Source organism: Ascidia mentula, chromosome 6, assembly GCF_947561715.1.
Source record: "Ascidia mentula chromosome 6, kaAscMent1.1, whole genome shotgun sequence".
NCBI lineage: Eukaryota > Metazoa > Chordata > Ascidiacea > Phlebobranchia > Ascidiidae > Ascidia > Ascidia mentula.
The window spans coordinates 13,623,175-13,643,766 of NC_138571.1; the positions used below are offsets into that span (position 1 = coordinate 13,623,175).

At 37.8% G+C, this 20,592-nt stretch overlaps 2 protein-coding genes and 1 long non-coding RNA gene across 3 annotated transcripts; all 3 read right to left on the reverse strand.

The window, feature by feature from the left end:
* Positions 1 to 1,374: 1,374 nt before the first annotated feature.
* On the reverse strand, positions 1,375 to 7,156 carry LOC145905333 (laccase-like). The gene is made up of 14 exons (XM_082992509.1): positions 7,022 to 7,156; positions 6,613 to 6,797; positions 6,218 to 6,319; positions 5,791 to 5,922; positions 5,317 to 5,513; positions 4,881 to 5,027; positions 4,592 to 4,796; positions 4,079 to 4,329; positions 3,820 to 3,916; positions 3,602 to 3,743; positions 2,869 to 3,023; positions 2,517 to 2,622; positions 2,374 to 2,458; positions 1,375 to 1,778 (listed from the first exon to the last, which is right to left on the reverse strand). The coding sequence occupies exons 1-14, from the start codon at positions 7,095 to 7,097 to the stop codon at positions 1,715 to 1,717; spliced, it is 1,944 nt and encodes a 647-aa protein (XP_082848635.1). The 5' UTR covers positions 7,098 to 7,156; the 3' UTR covers positions 1,375 to 1,714.
* Positions 7,157 to 12,267: 5,111 nt separating this feature from the next.
* LOC145907240 (multicopper oxidase mco-like) lies at positions 12,268 to 17,728 on the reverse strand. Its single transcript, XM_082994669.1, has 12 exons — positions 17,650 to 17,728; positions 17,137 to 17,321; positions 16,625 to 16,726; positions 16,180 to 16,311; positions 15,644 to 15,887; positions 15,119 to 15,260; positions 14,474 to 14,648; positions 13,941 to 14,191; positions 13,683 to 13,779; positions 13,359 to 13,500; positions 12,644 to 12,798; positions 12,268 to 12,408 (listed from the first exon to the last, which is right to left on the reverse strand). The coding sequence occupies exons 1-12, from the start codon at positions 17,726 to 17,728 to the stop codon at positions 12,268 to 12,270; spliced, it is 1,845 nt and encodes a 614-aa protein (XP_082850795.1).
* Positions 17,729 to 19,761: 2,033 nt separating this feature from the next.
* Positions 19,762 to 20,407, reverse strand: LOC145906843 (uncharacterized). Its single transcript, XR_014402870.1, has 2 exons — positions 20,292 to 20,407; positions 19,762 to 19,958 (listed from the first exon to the last, which is right to left on the reverse strand). It is a non-coding gene; the product is annotated as an uncharacterized LOC145906843 (long non-coding RNA).
* Between the last annotated feature and the right edge of the window lie 185 nt (positions 20,408 to 20,592).

Below are 20,592 nucleotides of genomic sequence, written 5' to 3' on the forward strand. Positions count from 1 at the left end.
TGTACTCTCCTGTCACAGCCATTTGAATGCCTCTGATGCCCAACAGCGGAACGAACGCATAGGTTGCGTTACTAAGGTGGTGCTCATAGTTGTGGTGGCTGTTTTGAAAAGCGCAAGTCTCTTGTGCCCTTTGATGAAAGTTTAGAGCTGCGGGTCAAATTACTGTAGTGGAGGGAAATAAATCATTTCAGGTCACTTTTGGGTACGTAATATACACGTTGATAGCTGTAAGCTATTCGCTGATTTTTCAACTGCAATGGACGATGGAATTGTTTTCTTAATATCGTCCGTGATTGCAGTTATTACTTCGTAAAGCGATTCATTTGTCTTTTAAACTGTTATCAAGCTGTTGTACGCAATAAGTTTGTTAGGAAGATTCCGCACCAACCATTGTGTAGGCGTTTGTATCGGGATACAACCAGCTTCACAATTCCTGGAAGGCGCAAACACTTGTGTATTATTTTCATGAGCAGGGATTGGTCAAGTGCCACTAACAGTTGCACATCTCCTCGTCTTCGTAATAAACTCAGTTCTCCAAGAGTATCTGGATTAATATTGTATTTACAAATCTCAACAATTGATTTAGCTGGTTAGACTTCGGCATAGCGAAACATAGCGTTGGTGTCAATAGAATAATAGGTTTTTCAATTTTGATTCCGAATTGCATCACAATATAATTAAATGAATTTAACTGTCACACACAGTTATTTAAGTTTAGGTTGGTGGAAGCTGATTGGCCGGTTTAGTCACATGATGTCATGAAACACTCGGGATAATATAATTTAAGTACAAGCATGCACGATATTGTAAACTTGGTAAACAGGATTTTATTTGATTTACGATTGGCTATTCTGTGTTCGTGACGTGCGTTATGTTTGTACGAAAAGGGTGGTGAACAAGTCTGCAATCTGTGCATTTATGCAAACATTGTGACGTAGCATTCTTCTGGGGGTTTACATGAGGTGTTGTTGCACATGATACAGGGAAACTAACAGGCGAGGGATCTCATATTATTCTGTTGGTGTGACACAGACCTGTCCAAGGACGAAGGTTAAAACCTCAATAAAGGCGAGACTGTGGGTTTCAATTCTGTTACGGCTATTGTGCCGTCTATACAAAAAGCAAGTGATGATAAGAAAGCCTGCGTCCCTATATATTGCACTGATGTAAAAAGCAAACAGTTTTTTAGTGTGTGAACTCTTCAGATGTTCACAAAACAAGTTATGGGCATGTTTAAGGTATTGGCGTTTCTATTCTGGGTTAATTTTTTGCCTTTTTTTATATAACCTGACGATGTTTCTGAACAGAATATGTTTCTTATGTAAGAAATCCTTCAAATTTGAAATCGTTGAACTCATTGTAAGCTTATTTTTACGTGAATTTAATGTGCACAATGCAGAATAAATACGGAATGAAATTTGCGGCAAGTTGATGCCTCAAATTTTGCAGAACTCGTTGCGTTACCATCGATGTTCTTACCTTATTCTTTGACACAATGTTGCAAAACCACATGGATGCGTGATAAAACAACGGCACACTTATTTATACAACCACATCAATTAGTGTTCAGACAAACAGAAAATTTGGAAACAAAGTCCAAAATACACAAGTTGAAAATCCTATGCGAGGCAACCGATGCATCCACACTGTATCTGGTATGTACACAATTTTACACAAACAAATTTGTGGCAAGGTTGATGCTACTTCGCCACTTTTAGATGATTCTGAGACGATATTGCGTCAGAATCGTCAAAATGCAGATCACCACATGCCAATATCTGCAAAAAAGTACAGTTCTTGTGTTTTGAAACCTTACGTTTATATAGTTATTGTTTCACACTGTCAAATGCATTTGCAAATATGTTGCAGAAGCTGTTATAGGACATATACTAAATTCTATCTAAGTCTTTAGCATTAGTTGCGCTTTAACGAACACGGGAAATCGTATGTTCAAAACCATAATACACTGCAGAATATTTATAAAGCAACATATTGTAACTTGTCAACGATACAGCAGATTGAACGATCTTCAAACACTGTGTTTTCGTGTAATAGGGGAGACTTTTCCGCGATCCATGCGCCAAGTCAGACCGAGACAATATCATTTTTTTGCAAATTAAGATGACATACATTTTCCATCAGCAAAAATATTCAGTACTTGGTGAACATATTTCCTAGCATTTGATGATTTAGCATTGTAAAGACGGTGCTAAGTGATTCACTGTGATGGTCGAAACCATGGATATTTCCTAATATGCATGTTAAATCTTAACGCCGTTACGGCAAGAATCTTATCGCCGTTCATTGGCTGGTTTGTCCCAAATAGTTATGAGAAACATAAATTTAGTAAATTTATTTACTTACTCCACATACCTGTTTGTAAGCTTAGAGGAACTGCTGCACTGACCGGGAAGGGCGTTTCCTGACTTCGGGTTTACGTTCGTTTTGTCTCCCTCTTCTGTAAAGGCCGAACATGAATGTTATTTTTATGGAATCATACTCTTTCTCAATCTTACCAGGGTCGATGATGTCGACCAACATCATCATTCCGAAGTCCTCGTGACGTAAAAAGTGACAATGGATGACCACGATATCAGTGAACTTGTGAACCATAAACTGGATCTGAAAAGTGGGAGGTAGGTTGTCCGTCAATTTTCCCCATTCCGTTTTTACGCAACTGACAATTTGTGAAACTTGGAACGTGAGTTTAAAGTTTTGGAGTAATAAGTGGAAACTAACGATTTGCCCATTGGGTTTCTAATAGCATAATTTGCCCACAATCGTATTTTTGTGCAATCCATATCAAATAATGTATACAAAAGTTAGTTTTAGGTTCGTTGACCCGAAAATTTCTTTTATCGTATTTACCGTAATGTTAGATAGAGGGGGTACCATTAGAGTGTCCCTGTAGTCCCCAGGTAGGGAATACCCAACTGTTCCAGGCACGTTTTTATCCCATATCTCCTCGTGTGGATAAGATAGAAGTGTATCGTCTCCTGGCACTTCGTCCTTGTATTTTTCATCTGCATTATAAACATTGTTATTCATATGGTGTATAAATTCGTAACATGTTTGTCCAAGGATGTCACATCGTCCTTGCTTTTGAGATTTGGTCCTTGTTTTTGAACGCTAACCATTCAGATAAAATATGACATTCATTTTTCTGGCATGCCTTTATCTTTTGTGTTGTTTGGTCGTTGTTTTTGCTACATAAAAGTCTTTTTCGACATGATTTGTGTGACATTTTCTGTGTAACCACCAACGTTTAAAAAAGTCACACACGTTTTATTTTATGATAAGGTCAAATCATATTCCTTTTCAATCGTCCAAATCGATTGTTCATATCCAATAGCAACCAAAGGCGTCTAGTGGAATATATGTGTACATACTACGGAGGTTAACCCAATCATTGCAATTGTGAGCAAGTTTGTGGGCACTGGTGACAAAGTCTCTGCCGTATTTGTAATAACAGACTAAAGTGCTTTTTCTGGAAATTGCAATGATGTTATGCTGGAAAATTAACTGATTCCTGGTTTATTTGTTTCTTTGGGGAATCTGCGCTAATCCTAAATTTAAATTTGGTGAGGAACGAGTTATTTACCGTAAAGTCCGTGTTGGTAGTAGCATACGCGGTCGTCCGATGACGTGTCTTGGGAAAATAAAATCCAAGGTTGCTTTGGGAACTTTTCGTTCGATTGTATTGTCTGTCCAACTGGTCCTGTATATGGTTCATATCCAACAATCTAGCAATAATACAAACGTGTTTGTCATCATTGATGTTATTTATCAAGTAATCTGTTTACTCCATCAAGATCTTACTTTAAAGTGATTGACGTGTATGTGAATAGGATGACCTTCTTTAGGAACTGTGTTCAAAAAGTTCCACTGGACGATTTCGTTGACATTTACAAGGTGTCTATAAGTAAAGTTTTGCTTATTTAAATACTTTGGTTTGAACATATTGGGTTTGTTTTATACATATTCACACAAGTGAAAAACCGCTCTCCCCTCTCTAGATCTGCTAATTTTAAAACGACATTCAAACAATAAATAAGTCAAACTTTTATCCATTCGTCACCTAAAGTAATGTTCCCCTGCAAATCGTTCGCGATTCAAAGTCAACTGAGGGCCGATCTCTACACTGAAAGTAGTGGTTAGATCTGTCCGTGTGGCAAAGTTGACGTATTCAGGTCTCGTGGGCAGTGGTACGCTGCCGATGCTGAATGGTTGGACTGAACCTGTCACATTTAAAGTGAGAAGAGTTCCTTTGAATCTTCTTGTAGCTGTTCCTGTTGAGTTGCTGTCAACTTCTAAGGGTATGGACCTGACCTGTGTGGTAACAATTGTTTTTTTTTTGGTGTTCACAGATCCATCTTCGCAAACTGTCTCAAAAATTTGAATATTTTTCCTCAAATGTTACAAATATAAAAAACAAAGCGTTGCAATGTATTGTAATGTAGAAATTAACCCATGAGACTTTTACACGCGACTTGAATGCCGACCATAAGCCTAATACACTATATTTATTTCATTATTACTGGTGAAACCTGGACATGTGTACAGTAAAACAAGTCCTAATAATAAAATCCACCACGTATGTTCCTGGTGCGTTGCAACGAACCAACCAATCAGCTCTACCCCCTGGCACTATTAGGGTTTTCATCTGTCTGGGAACACGTGGTCGATCGAGGTAAACTCCGTCTAAAGCTATTTCCATATATTCGCAGTCGTGTTGTTCGGTGTCAATCTTCACCAATTCCAATTCTAGAATTGGGCTTCCCCCGGCGTTCACCATTCTTCGAAAATAAAGTTCGTGTTTTCTTTGTACGAAATTGACAATTAATTTAGTCTGCGAGTTATTTCTCTGAATGGTTACTTACCTAAATCTTTTCATTTGACCAGTTGGCATGAATAGAACAGGGTTAATTTGCCCGTTGGTTGTGAAACTGTTCAATCCGCTTGAATACGTCAACCAATCCTCAAAGTTTTCGTTATTTGGTGGACAGCCTGCTTTTTTTGATAGGAGTCTAAAAATGTCATTTAAATTTGATCCAATGTGCAAAATATAATGATTTTCACAATATTTCCTGGTCAAGAACATTTTCAACTAGTAACGAACATGGTTTTGTCGGTTAACTAACCATGTAAAGCCTTTTAAAACGTCGATCCGCTGGGTAAACAAACTAGATCACACATTGCGCACTGTCTGCAGCTATTACGGATCGTTACGGCACATGTGCAAAGGCTTCATTTGTTGCAAAAGGTTAGTTGCAATTTACCACTATCACTATCTGTTTTTCAACCTCCAAGTCTTACCTGCGTACAGTATCGTCATAGTCGTTTTGAATTCCAACGTAAGGGTCGGTGGAGTCATTTGCATAAAGCAGGGTTGACTGGAACATCAACTGAACGTCGTGGGCGCAATTGAAGGGACAACTAACCGTTTTCAGTTCATCGCTTATTTTTTGCTCATCATCTTGTACTATAAGCATACCGGCCATACCACTATTCACCTGAGCATAATAACTGCCTTTAGTTTAGTTTGCTTACCAAACACAATAAAATAAACGTCTGCATTAAGAAAATCTTTGTAGGTATAAGTGTATGGTAAAGTACGGTGTAGTGGGCGATCCGTTTCTTATAAATGCAAACGACACAGCATTCAAATATGACAGATTTTATGCCATTACTTTGACCGTTTATAAAAGTATCGCCTATTTATGAACTCCTTTCTACTTGTTATCTCAGCCATATGTTAAAGTTTGGTTGATTCATCACGGTAACCAATACCTGTAAGATGGTTGAACCATGTAGATGTGGATGGTACCAGTAAGTTCCTGCAGGTTGGTCGTTTTCAATCTTGTACGAATACACATAACTTTGACCAGGTTTGATACGTATTAAAACGTTGTCACCGGGAACCTGCAAGTTTCAACCGTTGAACATTTAAATACCAATCTTTAACAGAAATAATGTTTTAATATTTCACTTGTATCATCAAAAATTTGGCAGTTGGTTTTCTGTTCTGTTGTGGAAATGGTTGTTGTGTATTATAACTTTTACTTGTAGAATTGTTGATGAGAAATCATGTATTGATATTCGAAAACCTTTAAATCAGAAAAAATTGTCTGCATGTGCTAAACTTACTAGAGGATATTTACGCCGCAATGGTGGATTGTAAATACAAGCAGTACAAGATATTTGTATTGTTTTATACCTTTGAGTCAATATGCAGACCGTGCAAATGTAGGTTGGTGCTGTCTGGAAATCTGTTTTCGTTTAACTTCCCACCCTTGTCAGCTGTATCCAAGTAATTCTCCTGTATTGACAAATTAAAAAATAATGTTTGTGATTAAGGTAAGAATGTAAATTTTCCACGTGCTAAGTTGAGGACGCACCCCTTCAAATTGTGTTTTCATGAATAGTTTTTGGTAGAGCAACAGAAATACCGCTTTTAAGCAAGTTTAATATCCCCGTTGTATGCAAATAAGCCAATTTAACTATTTTGTTGCGTGCACTAGTGACTAAAACATTCTCTTTACTCCTATCTCTCTGGTTGTACATTTTGCTCGTACGCAATTGTGAGTAATTTTAGTGACAATTTCCATATACCAGTAATATTTCCAGGTGATCGCCCTGCTTGACCATGATCGTGGGGCCGGGTACTCTATTATTGTAAGTACGACGTTGAGTGGATAACCAGTCTAGGTTTAAGTTTCCATTTACAGCACGCAGATTGACTTTCCACTTTGTGTTGGTTGATTTGAATTGCATTGGATGCCTAAACCGTGCACCACCTACAGCGATAAACACTTGGATTAAAAACGTAAGAATACTTGTGACATGAAAATACAAAATTCACAGCCTGGAGAGTTGGATAAGTTAGGCGATTGGATTTCTATGTTGGTTCATCACCGGGCATCAAAGGTTAACGGTGTTGGTTTTATGGTAGAGAAAGGTTTCCACTAGATTGGCGTTGCCATAAACAAACATCGATACACATTCGAGAATAGCTACAAACCTCTCATCGTGCAATCTTGAGCAATCACAACGGTGATAAGATTCTGAAGCAGTGAAACAAACTTTAAACTCTTCATATTGCAACTCAAACAAAGCTACAAAAATGCTACTTCAACCTGTTCAAGTGAGCATATAACATACTTTGGTATGTAAATTAATACAAAACCCGTTTTGTACACAAGCTTCTGACATTAAATACGCAGAAGTAAACGTGTTATGAAGTGCATATCCCACTTTATCTTAATCGGTACAAAGAAGCCTTCAAGCACAAACCACTCGACTTGCCTTCAGTTCGCGAACTACCTGAAGAATTGTCAGTTAACACTAAAATCCCTATACCTACAACACTAAGTGACATTTGCAAGTACTACTGGTTACTCATATTTTAGTCTACAGTCAAGGTTGAACTAGATCAAATTTCGCAACGCCATCGTCATGCGTCGTTTCGCTCGATTAACACCGCATACTTTAGCTCTGTACCACTTCGCAAACTCCACCCGTTGTCCAAGGTTTGGCAAATAATTTATGTGTTTCTCTATGTTTGACCAGCTATGATGCATTTTCGTAACATATAGTTAATACAAATCATGATTATAATCTTCTGTGTGTGCCAGTCTCCCTGCGTACGAGTTATCTTATTCCTAATTTAGTTGTTTTAAATCTTGCCATATAACTGAAGTATTCAAATTAATGGTAGCCTTAATTGAATGTTAATGACATACTTATGTACAGGCCACTGGTGGAAAGGCGCAACACCAAGAATGACTTTTGATTGTTAGTTTTATGAGCAAGCCAATGACACTAAAATCTTTCCCGGATGCCACATCACAATTAGCAATGTTTCTACAGTTACCCGGCAAAATTTCACCATCGTTGACTATTTATCAAGCCTCTGTTTCACGACTTTCTGGCCCAAGAGGAACCGATACTTTTGGAGAAAAGTTGTCCCCGTCACGTTATGGTTGGCTTGCTGTGAATGTACTCTCCAGTCACAGCCATTTTAAATGCCTCTGCTGCCCAACAGCGGAAGGAATGCTTAGGTTGCGTTACTAAGGTTGTGGATGGCAGAACTGATAGTCCAATTAGTATAGGGGAGGGCAGACAGACAGAAAGCTAACAGCCGATTTTTCCACTGCAATGGGCGATGGAATTGTTTTGTTTATATCGTTCTTGATTGCAATTATTACTTCGAAAGCGATTCATTTCGCTTTTAAACTGTTATCAAGCTGTTGTACGAAATAAGTTTGTTAGCAAGATTCCCCACCAACCATTGTGTAGGCGTTTGTATCGGGATACAACCAGGTTAACAATTTCTGGAAAGCGCAAACACACATATATGAGTCTAGTAAGCAGGACTTGCCAAGTGCCACTAACAGTTCTTCATCTCCTCGTCTTCGTAATAAACTCAGTTCTCCAAATATTTTCTGGATTAATATTGTGTTCACAAATCTCAACGATTGATTTGGCTTGTAAGACTTCGGCATAGCGGAACATAGCGTTGGTGTCAATAGAATAATAGGTTGTTTAAATTTTAATTCCAAATTGCATCAGAATATAATGAAATGAATTTGGCCGGTTTAGTCACATGATGTCATGAAACACTCGGGATAATATAATTTAAGTACAAGCATGCACGATATTGTAAACTTGGTAAACAGGATATTATTTGATTTGCGATTGGCTATTCTGCGGTCGTGACGTGCGTTATGTTTGCACGAAAAGAGTGGTAATCAAGTCTGCAATCTGTGCATTTATGCAAACATTGTGATGTAGCATTCTTCTGGGGGTTTACATGAGGTGTTGTTGCACATGATACAGGGAAACCGATTTTTATTACTTTATTATTTTGTTGCTCTTGCATCTCTCATCAGTGGTTCGAACACAAACCTGCAAACTTAATGGTGACTTGGATAAAAAATATGTCGACAGTAAATCAAGACCTATCTATTGGTTGCTAACGGACGCAAGGTAGTCTGCGCTAGCTTGCCAACGAAACCATACTCAATCTTTGATAGCTGCTCTAATAAGATTTGATTAGTCCATTGTCACTTTCTGTAGCTCACTTACGTTTTGTTTTACAGTTAACGGCAAAATAAACCGTTTCACGAATCCGGATCAGCTAACTTCTTCAAATTTCAAGTGGCGTGTGACATTACGAGCAGAAATAGGCAAATTTGTGTACAAGGATTGTCGTTGTATCGCCGAACTTTCAATCAAATGATACCTGCTCCCACTATTCGAGTAAAACAAGGCGATGAACTTGAAATTTTCTGGTGAGTGTCAGAGTTTCAGAAAAAGGCAAATATCTAATCAAAGTAAATTTCACAAAACAATTCAATTCTCTCTGCATTCGTGTTCAAAATGTAGCATTTCGTCCCATTTCACAGCGCATCGCAGGCTACAGGAAATATTTTTTAGTTTATTTTTGTGAAATAGAAAGTTATGAAAAAGAATGAAAATAAAGCCAAAATTAATGCCCAATTTCGCAAAAGATCAAATGCAACTTTGTAAAGTCAAACTGATTCCATCAAAAAGGCCAAAATGGCAAAATTTAACGTAAGTAAAGTCAATCAGTCAACCGTGGTAATTGTCACAGTTTGACAAACACAGGTGGGTGTTACCTTAGTTTCGACCACGTAGGTATGGGTTCTGTAAATCAAATCATTTTAAACGCATAGTTACTACGCACATCAACAATAAACGTGAATTGATGGTAGGATAGGTTTGCCGACCCCTGTCCTATAGAATTTTTCACAACCCATAGTGAAGTTTTGAGCAATAGCGGCCCTAACAGGATTAAAACCACAAACCATACGTAACTTCTAACCGTAAATTTTGAAAGTAAATTTGGTTCTACCAAACCGTGTTTGTGAACCCCTGTTGGTCAGGTTTTGCTCCAGAAAGAGTTTAAATCTTGTAGGGTTAGCCATTCTCAATGTTGTGAAATTTCGTTTTGCCTACGCTTACATTCATTGAATATCGTGAAGGGAAAATACCACGCCTTTGGTGAGGTTTAAGTCATCGACCCTCAGCTGGGGAGTTTATGTCACATCATTTGACCAAAAAAAACTCAGTTCTTACAACTGCGAAAATTTGACCCGGAAATATACAACCAAAAATAAAGTAGCTGGAAAAGAAAAAAATGCTTAGAATACACAATTTGATACTCAGCATTCAGCGCAAAGTAACAAGTTCTTGTGTTCAAAATATCCACAATGTTGAGAACTTCTCATTACCCATTTCAACGCATGCAACTGTTTGGTGCAGTGGCTGGGACGTCATTGGCATCCGCAGCATCAACTGGTAAAAGTTCCATTCTCTTGGACAAAAGAGACATTAAATAGAGTCCTGATAAACAGCAAGTTGATTAATGAAGAAAAGTCAGTTGAAGGCAACCGTTACGGGTATTTCTATTTCGCCGTAGACACGCGCCATAAATATGAAATTTAATAGTTAGTTTTTATTACCCATGCATTATTGAAGGGCATTTTCGCAGTAAGACTAGAGATTCCATTTATTTATTTATAAAAACAAAACAAGTTGATTGATAAGATATAGAGCCGAAGGCTGTTCCGCTTACGGAATGTATTTGACGTCATCATTATTGGCAGCAGGCCTCTGTATATGATGAATGTTTTTATATAAATAGTTGGAAACGCAACTAAATTATCAAAATGAACGCTATTTGCGAAAAACAACCAGCAATGATTATCAAAAGGTAAACAATAACATATTATTTAGCTGATGTCATATTAGCTATATATATTATATCTTACGTCTAATCTGTTATAATGAACAACAAACGGAGCCAGAGACTGGATTCGCATGCAACGCTACGACGCTACTTCCTTTTTTTTGAAAAAGGCATGTGGACATGCACAGGTAACAATTTTCGTCCCAGTTTTCGACACTTAAAAGCATTTTTGTAATTTATTTTTTAAAATACATTTTTTAATTTTAATCACCCATATATAACAGTACAAAAAAACCTTGCTGATTGTGTAACATCGCGTGCAGTTGTACCAAATTAAATGTGTTCTCTTTGCAGATGTGCATAGCTTCAATTAGAGGCAGCTGCAAACAAAAAAACAACAGAATTATGTTTTACCCGGATAATCTGGTTTTTAATACCGATGTGTTAAAGTATATTAAAAAAAGAAATAAAAGTTATGGACGTTTGCCAAACTGAAATCATTGGTTACTATAAACCCAAGGTTATCTCGTCCACTCCCTTGATAATACAAACCAGCTTGAGGTGGGAATAAACCAATGTTCGAGTTCCACCAATTTGAACTCGGGTATTTAAAACTGTTATATGGTGTATCAATTGTACTTTTCTTTAACAACTGTTTGTTTCATTGTATACTTTTGATATTACGATGACATACCTGCCTAGCATTTCTTGGGTGTTTTCGGACACAGCACTCTAGTATAAAGAAAATAACAGCAGCAGACAGAAGTACAGTTTAAACCATCCATACAATCGCCACTGCCTTGGGTGTGTGCCACCGCTGCAAATGCACATGCATAATCAGTATTTGACGAAGTTTGTACAGAGAACCGTCACCTGAGGGGTATTACTAAAATTTACACGTCCTATAATTTATTACAAAAAAAGTATTTAAATACCGATGTGATTAGTAAATCAAAACAGGATCAAAAAACCAAAGGCCCCTGGCAGGCTGTCGATCGCACACCGTATCAATAATAATGTATTAAAATCCCAACACAGCGATCTTTAGACACCTCAGATCGATTTATTGAGAGAAAAATAAATAATCTATTTGAATAAGTTTTGGTAAATGGAGAAACTGATGATGCCGTTTTAGGCAAAATATATTTTTCTCTCAATAAATCGATCTGAGCTGTCTAAAGATCGCTGTGTTGGGATTTTAATACATTATTTAAATACCGTTTCATTTTCCGACTTTAAATATACCAACCTAACAAGCGGCTACTATCGACCCCCTTTCAATCAAACTGAGTGGCTTTGCATATTTAACTGGAGATACGCATTATATTCTACCATCAGAATGTTTTTTGTTTATGAACCAGATAGCATTTCAATTGCAACGACACTTTTTTGCATGAATTTAACGTCATACTGAATACGCCTAAAAGATCCGTTTAGTCCACATACCTATTTGAAGGCTTAGTGGAACTGCTGCACTGACCAGGAAGGGCATTTCCTGACTTAGGATTTACGTTTGTTTTGTCTCCCTCTTCTGTAAAGGCGGAATAGAAATGTTATATTTTGGCATCATTCTCTTTCTTAATCTTACCAGGGTCGATGATGTCGACCAACATCATCATTCCCAGGTCCTCGTGACGTAAAAAATGACAATGGATGACCACGATGTCAGTAAACTTGTGAACCACAAACTGGATCTGGAAATGCAAACTAAATTGTCCTACGATTTTCCCACTACAGTTCACACCTAATGAGAATTGGAATGTAAGTCACAAGGTTTGGAGAAAGAAGTGGAAACTATAACCATTCGCCCATTGGGTTTTTAATGGCACAATTTCCCATAACCGTAATTTGGTGGAATTCACGTAAATTAATGTATACAAAAGTTAGTTTTAGCGTCGTTGACCCGAAAATTTCCTTTATCGTATTTACCGTAATGTTAGATAGCGGGGGAACCATTAGAGTGTCCCTGTAGTCCCCAGGTAAAGAATACACAACTGTTCCAGGCACGTCTTTGTCCCATATCTCGTGATGTGGATAGGATAGAAGTGTGTCGTCTCCTGGCATTTCGCCTTTGTATGTTTCATCTGCATTATAAACATTGTTATTCATGGTGCATAAATTCGTAACATGTTTGTCCAAGGATGTCACATCGTCCTTGTTTTTGAGATTTGATCCTTATTTTGAACGCTAACCTTTCAGATAAACTTTATCATTCATTTTTCTGACAGGCCTTAATTTTTTTTGTTGATTGGTCGTTGTTTCTGCTGCAAAAATGTTGGATGCATGTATTTTTTCGACATGATTTGTGTGACATTTTCTGTGTAACTACCAACCATTAATATAGTCAATCATATTCCTTTTCAATCGTCCAAATCGATTGTTCATATGGAATAGCAACCAAAGGAGTGTAGTGCCAATATAAGTGTACATACTACAGAGGTAAACCCAATTATTGCAATTGTGAGCAAGTTTGTTGGCACTGGTGACAAAGTATCAGTCGTATTTGTAATGACAGACTGAAGTGCTTTTGCTGGAAATTTCAATGATGTTATGCAGGAAAATTAACTGATTCCTGGTTTATTTGTTTCTTCGGAGAATCTGCGCTAATCCTAAATTTAAATTTGGCGAGGAACGAGTCATTTACTGTAAAGCTCGTGTTGATAGTGACACGTGCGGTTGTCCATTGACGTGTCTTGGGAAAACAAAATCCAAGGATACTTTGGAAACATCCCAATAGATGTGTTTGTCTGTGCAACGGGTCCTGTATATGGTTCATATCCAACAATCTAACAATAATACAACATGCGCTCGTCATCGTTGATATTATTTATCAAGTAGTCTGTTAGTTTTTTTCATTTAACATGAATTTAAAATTCGGTCTTGGCAGACAGGTAGGACCTGATGACAATGTGTAGCACGTGTTTAAAGCCAATTACTTCCTGCCTAAAAAACTCCTTCACGATCTTACTTTAAAGTGATTGACGTGAATGTGAATAGGATGACCTTCTTTAGGTACTGTGTTCAAAAAGTTCCACTGGACGGTTTCATTGACATTTACAAGGTGTCTGTAAATAAAGGTTTCATTTGTGCTTGTTCAACAACTTTGGTTTGAACATGTTGGGTTTGTTTCTTACGTATTCACACTGGTGATAAAACGCTTTCCACACTCGTTAATTGAAAACGACATTCAAACAAAAGACAAGTCAAATATTTACCCATTCCTCACCTAAAGTAATGTTCCCCTGCGAATCTTTCGCGATTCAAAGTCAACTGAGGTCCGATCTCTTTACTGAAAGTAGTGGTCAGATTTGTGTTTGTGGTGAAGTTGACGTAATCAGGTCTTGCGGGCAGTGGTACGTTGCCGATGCTGAATGGTTTGACTGAACCTGTCACATTCACAGTGAGAAGAGTTCCGTTGAATCTTCGTGTATCTGTTCCTGTTGAGTTGCTGTCAACTTCCAAGGCTATGGACCTGACCTGTGTGGTAATAATTGGTTTTGTTTTGGTGTTTACGCATGCATGTTCGCAAACTGCCAGAAAAACTTGATTGTTCTCCTAAAATGTTACAAATATGTAAAACAAAGCGTCAAAGAAAATGTAATGTATTGCAATGTACAAATTAAACCTTAAGAGGTTTATATGTGACTGGACGTAAGCCCAATACACAATATCTTCGTCAAGATTACTGGTGCAACCTAGACATGTGTATAGTAAAACAATAAAATCCACCACTCATGTTCCTGGTTCATTGCAACGAACCAACCAATCAGCTCGACCTCCTGGCACTATTAGGGTTTTATTCTGTCTGGGAACACGTGGTCGATCGAGGTAAACTCCGTCCAAAGCTATTTCAAGGTACTCGCAGTCGTGTTGTTCGGTGTCGATGTTCACCAGCTCCAACTCCAGAATTGGACTTCCTCCGGCGTTTACCATTCTTAAATTATAACATCCCGTTTTGGAAACAAAATTTTGGTAATGTCTTTCGACTTGGTCAAGGAAAAGACTTTCCAACGAAATTTAGCTCAAATTTTATCGTTGCATTATTTTGTTGCCGTTTCTTTGCAGACGTGTCATAACAGGTGGGCCAAAGGGAAACAAGCCCAGTCCTGGCTTAACGCATGCATGTGACAGTTTGTTGACCCCTCAACCTAAAAGTAGACCATTAATCATAACCCAATGTTTTGGTCGCAAAATTTAATTGTTTTAGTCATGAATCAAAATGGCTTTTTTAGGAATCTTTGAATTGCTTAACGAGAATGTGTAGAATGAAAAAGGGTAATGAGTCCTAATAAGGGATACTTACAAGGTGTGCTCTTCTGTCAACTTGTATTTGCTTAAAAGGTTATATTTTTGCCTTGGACAATTAATTTAATCTGCTAGTTGTTTCTCTGAATGGTTACTTACCTAAATCTTTTCATTTGACCAGTTGGCATGGATAGAACGGGGTTAAGTAGCCCGTTGGTTGTGAAACTGTACAATCCGCTTGAATACGTCAACCAGTGCTCAGAACCTTCGTTATTTGGTGGACAGCCTGCTTTTGTTGATACTAAAAATGTTATTTAAATTTGATTAAAAGTGCAAAATATAATGATTTTTCACAATATTTCCCTTTCAATAAATGTTTTCAGAGGTTTTTTTGTGTGATGCGAACACTATGTCAACCAACGAGGTTCCATCAGTGTAAGTGTAGCTAGTAACGAACATAATCTTGTCGATTAACGAACCATGTAAAGCATTTTCGTCGATCCGTTGGGTATCAAACAAGATTAAACATTGCGCACTGTCTGCAGCTATATTACAAATCGTTACGGCTTATTTGCTCACTTATTTCTTTTTCGATGTGAAACTTAGTTTGCAACTTTTGTAAACCACTTATAATTCGCCAACGGGTTCACATATTGCAATGGAAAATAGTGTGTAGGAATTTACCACTATTACTGTTTGTTTCAAAAAACTTTTTAGCCTCCAAGTCGCACCTGCGTACAGTATCGTCGCAGTCGTTTTGAATTTCAACGTAAGAGTCGGCGGAGTCGTTTGCATAAAGCAGGGTTGACTGGAAAATCAACTGAACGTCGTGTTCGCAATTGAAGGGACAAGTAACGCCCTTCAGTTGTTCGCTTATTTTTTGTTCATCATCTTGTACTATAAGCATACCCGCCATACCACTGTTCACCTATCATAATAACTGCCTTTAGTTTAGTTTGCTTACCAAACACAATAAAATAAACGCTGGCATTAGGTCAGAAAAAGACTTGTATGTATAAGTGTGTATGGTAGAGTTAGGTGTATAGTGTACGAACTTTACCTCGTTCCGTTTCTCACAAATGCAAAAAACACAGCATTCAGGTTTGACAAATTTCGTGTCATTATTTCCGCCATTCAAGTATTTTCTAATTGTGGAGTCCCTCCGACTTGCTACCTTAGCTATATGATCTAGTCGGTTCTCTTGTCACGGTAACCAATACCTGTAAGATGGTTGAACCATGCAGATGTGGATGGTACCAGTAAGTTCCTGCAGGTTGGTCGTCTTCAATCTTGTATGAATACAAATAACTCTGACCAGGTTTGATACGTATCAGCACATTGTCACCGGGAACCTGCAAGTTACAATGGATTATAACCGTTTACCTTTTAATCAACAATTCTTTGACAGCCTCAATATTTGCATGTTTCACTAATTTCGGGCTAAAAATTAAGAATTTGGTTTTCTGTCCTGCTATGGACATGATTAAGGTGCATTCTAACTTTTACTTGTAGAATTGTTGATGAGAAATGATCTATTGATGTTCGCTGAACCTCACAAATCAGAAAAAAGTTGTGTGCATGTGATTAACTTACTAGGGGATCCATTCGCCACAACATTGGATTATGTATACAGCCCGTTTACAAGATATTCGCACAATTTAATACCTTTGAGTCAATGTGCAGACCGTGCAAGTGAAGGTTGGTGCTGTCTGGAAATCTTGGCTCGTTCAACTTTCCATCCTTGTCAGCTGTATCTAAGTGATTCTCCTGTATTGACAAATTACAAAATAATGTCTGTGATTAAGGTAAGAATGTAAATTTTCCACATGCTAAGTCGAGGACATTGGCCTAAACCCCTTCAAATCCCGTTTTCATGAATCGTTTTCAGTTCGCTTTTGAACATGTTTTATACTCCGTTGTACATAAATACGTTACCCTAATTCTTTTGTCACGTTTGAGAGCACTGGCGACTAAAGCATTCTCTTTATTCCTATCTCTCAGGTTGTAAACTTTACACGTACAATCGTGAGTATTAAGATACCTTCCCTCTTTACACAGTTTGTTGCCGATATTCAAAATACTCAAAGCTCTTCTGGAAAATAATTTTTTAAACATTCTGTCTATATAGAGTGAGTTTATTATCGAATGATTTTGGCAAGTTGAAAATTTCCATATACCAGTGATATTTCCAGGTTATCTCCTTGCTTGACCATAATCGTGGGGCCGGGTATTTGCTGATTGTAAGTACGACGTTGGATGGTTAACCAGTCTACTTTTAAGTTTCCCTTTTCAGCACGCAGATTGACTTTCCACTTTGTGTTGGTGGATCTGAGGGGTGTTGGTTGCTTAAACGTTGCACCACCTACAGCGATAAACACTTAGATTAAAATCGTAAGTTGATGAATTAATTATTCAACATCCACCAAACAGGATATTGACATAAAAATACAAAATTCACAGCATGGAGTGTTGAATAACTTGAGTGATTGGATTTCTATGTTAGTACCAATTAATCTCCGGACTTGAAACGTAAATTGTGTTGGTTTTAGCGTATATAAAGGTTTTCATTCGACTTGCGTTGCCAAAAACATACATCTGTACATATCCGCAAATAGGAAGGCTTTCGTCGACATGTTGTCTGGGATTTAAAACTTATCAACATCTTCCTGCAAAACATTTTAGCCACAAACCTCTCAAAGTGCAATCTTCTTGAGCAATCACAACGGTGATAAGATTCTGAAGCAGTATAACGAACTTTAAGCTCTTCATATTGCAACACAAATACAAAAATGCTACTTCAACCTGCTAGTGGGCATATAACATACTTTGGTATGTAAATTTGTACAAAACACATTTTGTACGCAAGAGTCTGTCATTAAATACGCAGAAGTAAACGTGTTATAAAGTGCATATCACACTTTATCTTAAACAAAGAAGCCTTCAAGCACAAACCACTCGGCTTGCCTTCAGTTCGCTAAATACCTGAAGAATTAGTCGGTTAACACAAAAAATGCTTATACCTCCAACATTAAATAACGTTTGCAGATGAAAGGCAAGTACCACCGAGTACTCAGCTTTTACCACATTAGGGTTAACATATTTGTCATCGCACATATCCTGAAAGAGCACGAATTCCTAAAAACTATTACGACAAGATTTTAAAGGCAACTCGAGCCTACAGTCAAGGTTGCTAAAACAATAACCCCGCAACTAAAAACTCAAATTTCGCAACTTTATTGCCACGACTATAGTTTCGCTTTAACCAGGCACACTTTCGCCCACATCGCAAACACGAGTTTTTGTCCAGGGTTAAATAAATACTGCCTGTAAAATTTTACTGCCCCATTCAGGAAACTGGGAAGATGTAGTTTTACGACCAAGTCTGATGGTGCGTTTTGAAACAATATGGGAAGTAGCCTTTGTATGTCTGTAATACAACACAACTAATAGTAATAACATAATCACAACTTTGAAAAAAAAAGACTGGGCCATATTGTTATTAACATTGTCATGTTTGAAAAACGTTTCGGCAAAAACTTATGCCATCATCAGTTTGAATGACGCGATTGGTGTAGCTCCATCATTACAAGGAGCTAAACTGATCGACGTCACAGATAAGGTTCGCGCTGGTGGTGTCGTCATTTTGTTATTCATAATCACAACAATTTATGTAAATGCCAGACGTCAAACATATGAGTTTACATTACCTAATATTGTTCTGCATTTAAATCTACGTTCACATACGTATATTTTTGCTTTGCCGCTTGAAGGGCCTACTTTTATAGTCACATCTCACGCAACACAAAGGCCTGCTGCCAAGACGCAAAGTTCCAACTAGCTACTAAATTGTTGTTTCTATGTGATTGCCGATAACTTTGAAAATTTGGTTGCGATATCCCAATTTGCAACATTGTCAGCCTTTGAAAATTGACTGTTTTAATTACTTTGTTTATGTGCGTGACGCAATTAGCAATACCCGTTACGGTTTTCTGCGACCAAACGCTTTTTCAATCAACTATCTGTTTATCAAGACCCTTGTCTGTCTTGCCCAAGAGGAACCGAAACGCTTGGTTAATAATTGTCCCCGTCAAAAAAGCTATGGTTGGCTCGCTGTAATTCTACGCTCCAGCCATATAGTCATAAACGACACTGATGCCAAACAGCGGAACGAATGTAGATTAGTTGAAGGAGCGCCGTTGTGGCATCCGTAAACACCTCAACTATTCAACCACGCAAAATATATTGGTTGTGGATATCAGAATCTTCACGTCTTTTACGCCCGCCCTGAAGCTTTTTGCAGATAAATGCTAAATGAGCGCCGACTTTTAAATTACAATGTCCGATACACGCACATTGCTTTTTCTATTCGTAATCGCAAATATTCGAACCTCATTTTGTCTTTAAACTATATTGTAAAGATGTTGTCTGAATCAAGTTTGTCAAGGTTTTACCTGAGTAAAATATGTTTCAAATGGTAGATGCACACCACAAACAACTTCCATTCAGACAAAAAGAGCTCTTGTTGCTCAGTTGGTTTAATGCGGACTGCAATTGCCAAGGGAAGATGGTTTAAATGTAACCGAAGGCGAGCTTTGTTCCAACTGCGTTCTGGTGGCTTTGCTCAAAACCAAACGAAGATAGTTACACGAATTTTTTTTGAAAACGACGCTAGTGGCGTTGAAACAGGCCACACTTCAAATATGTATTCACCCAGTGCGTTTATGTGTAGTGTAGACTAAATATTTTTCTTCTGTCAGGTTGTAAATTTTGCTCGTACGCAATTGTGAGTAATTTTAGTGACAATTTCCTTATACCAGTGATATTTCCAGGTTATCTCCTTGCTTGACCATAATCGTGGGGCCGGGTATTTGCTGATTGTAAGTACGACGTTGGATGGTTAACCAGTGTACGTTTAAGTTTCCCTTTTCAGCACGCAGACTGACTTTCCACTTTGTGTTGGTCGATTTGAGTGGTGTTGGTTGCTTAAACGGTGCACCACCTACAGCGATAAACACTTGGATTAAATGCGCAAGTTGATGAATTAAATATTCAACACGCACCGAATACAAAACATAAAGCATGCAAAATACATAATCACAGCATGAAGTGTTGGATAAGTTGGGTAGTTGGATTTCTAAGTTGGTGCCAATTAATCACCGGGCTTCAAAGGTTAATTATGTTGGTTTTAGGGAGGAGGAAGATATCCAGTATATTTGCGTTGCCAAAAACAAACATCGATGCACATCCGCCAACAGGAAGACTTTCGTCGATATGTTGTCTGATGGGATTCATAACTTATCAATGTTTTTCTGGAAACAGTTTAGCTACAAACCTCTCAAAGTGCAATCTTGAGCAATCAAAATGGTGATAAGATTCTGAAGCAGCAAAACAAACTTTAAAATTTCCATGTTGCAACTCAAACAAAACCACAAAAATGCTACTTAAACCTGTTATTGAGCATAGAACATTCTTTGGTATTTTAATTTATACAAATCCGTTTTGTACAAGAGTCTTTCATTGAATACAAAGGAGTAAACGTGTTATGGGGTGCATATCACACATTTTATCTTAATCGGGAGTAAAGTTAAAAATTCGAGCCTACAGTCTAGGTCAACTCGAGCCTACAGTCAAGG

Coding starts and splice junctions, on each gene's coding strand:
- LOC145907240 (XM_082994669.1), bottom strand. CDS start 17,728: ATGAAGAGCTTAAAGTTCGTTATACTGCTTCAGAATCTTATCACCGTT. Junction 12,799..13,358: donor CTATCAACACGAGCTTTACA/GTAAATGACTCG, acceptor TTTATAATGCAG/ATGAAACATACAAAGGCGAA. Junction 12,409..12,643: donor CCCCGCTATCTAACATTACG/GTAAATACGATA, acceptor TTGCATTTCCAG/ATCCAGTTTGTGGTTCACAA.
- LOC145905333 (XM_082992509.1), bottom strand. CDS start 7,097: ATGAAGAGTTTAAAGTTTGTTTCACTGCTTCAGAATCTTATCACCGTT. Junction 5,923..6,217: donor GTCTGCATATTGACTCAAAG/GTATAAAACAAT, acceptor TGAAACTTGCAG/GTTCCCGGTGACAACGTTTT. Junction 4,330..4,591: donor ACGCACCAGGAACATACGTG/GTGGATTTTATT, acceptor GTTACCACACAG/GTCAGGTCCATACCCTTAGA.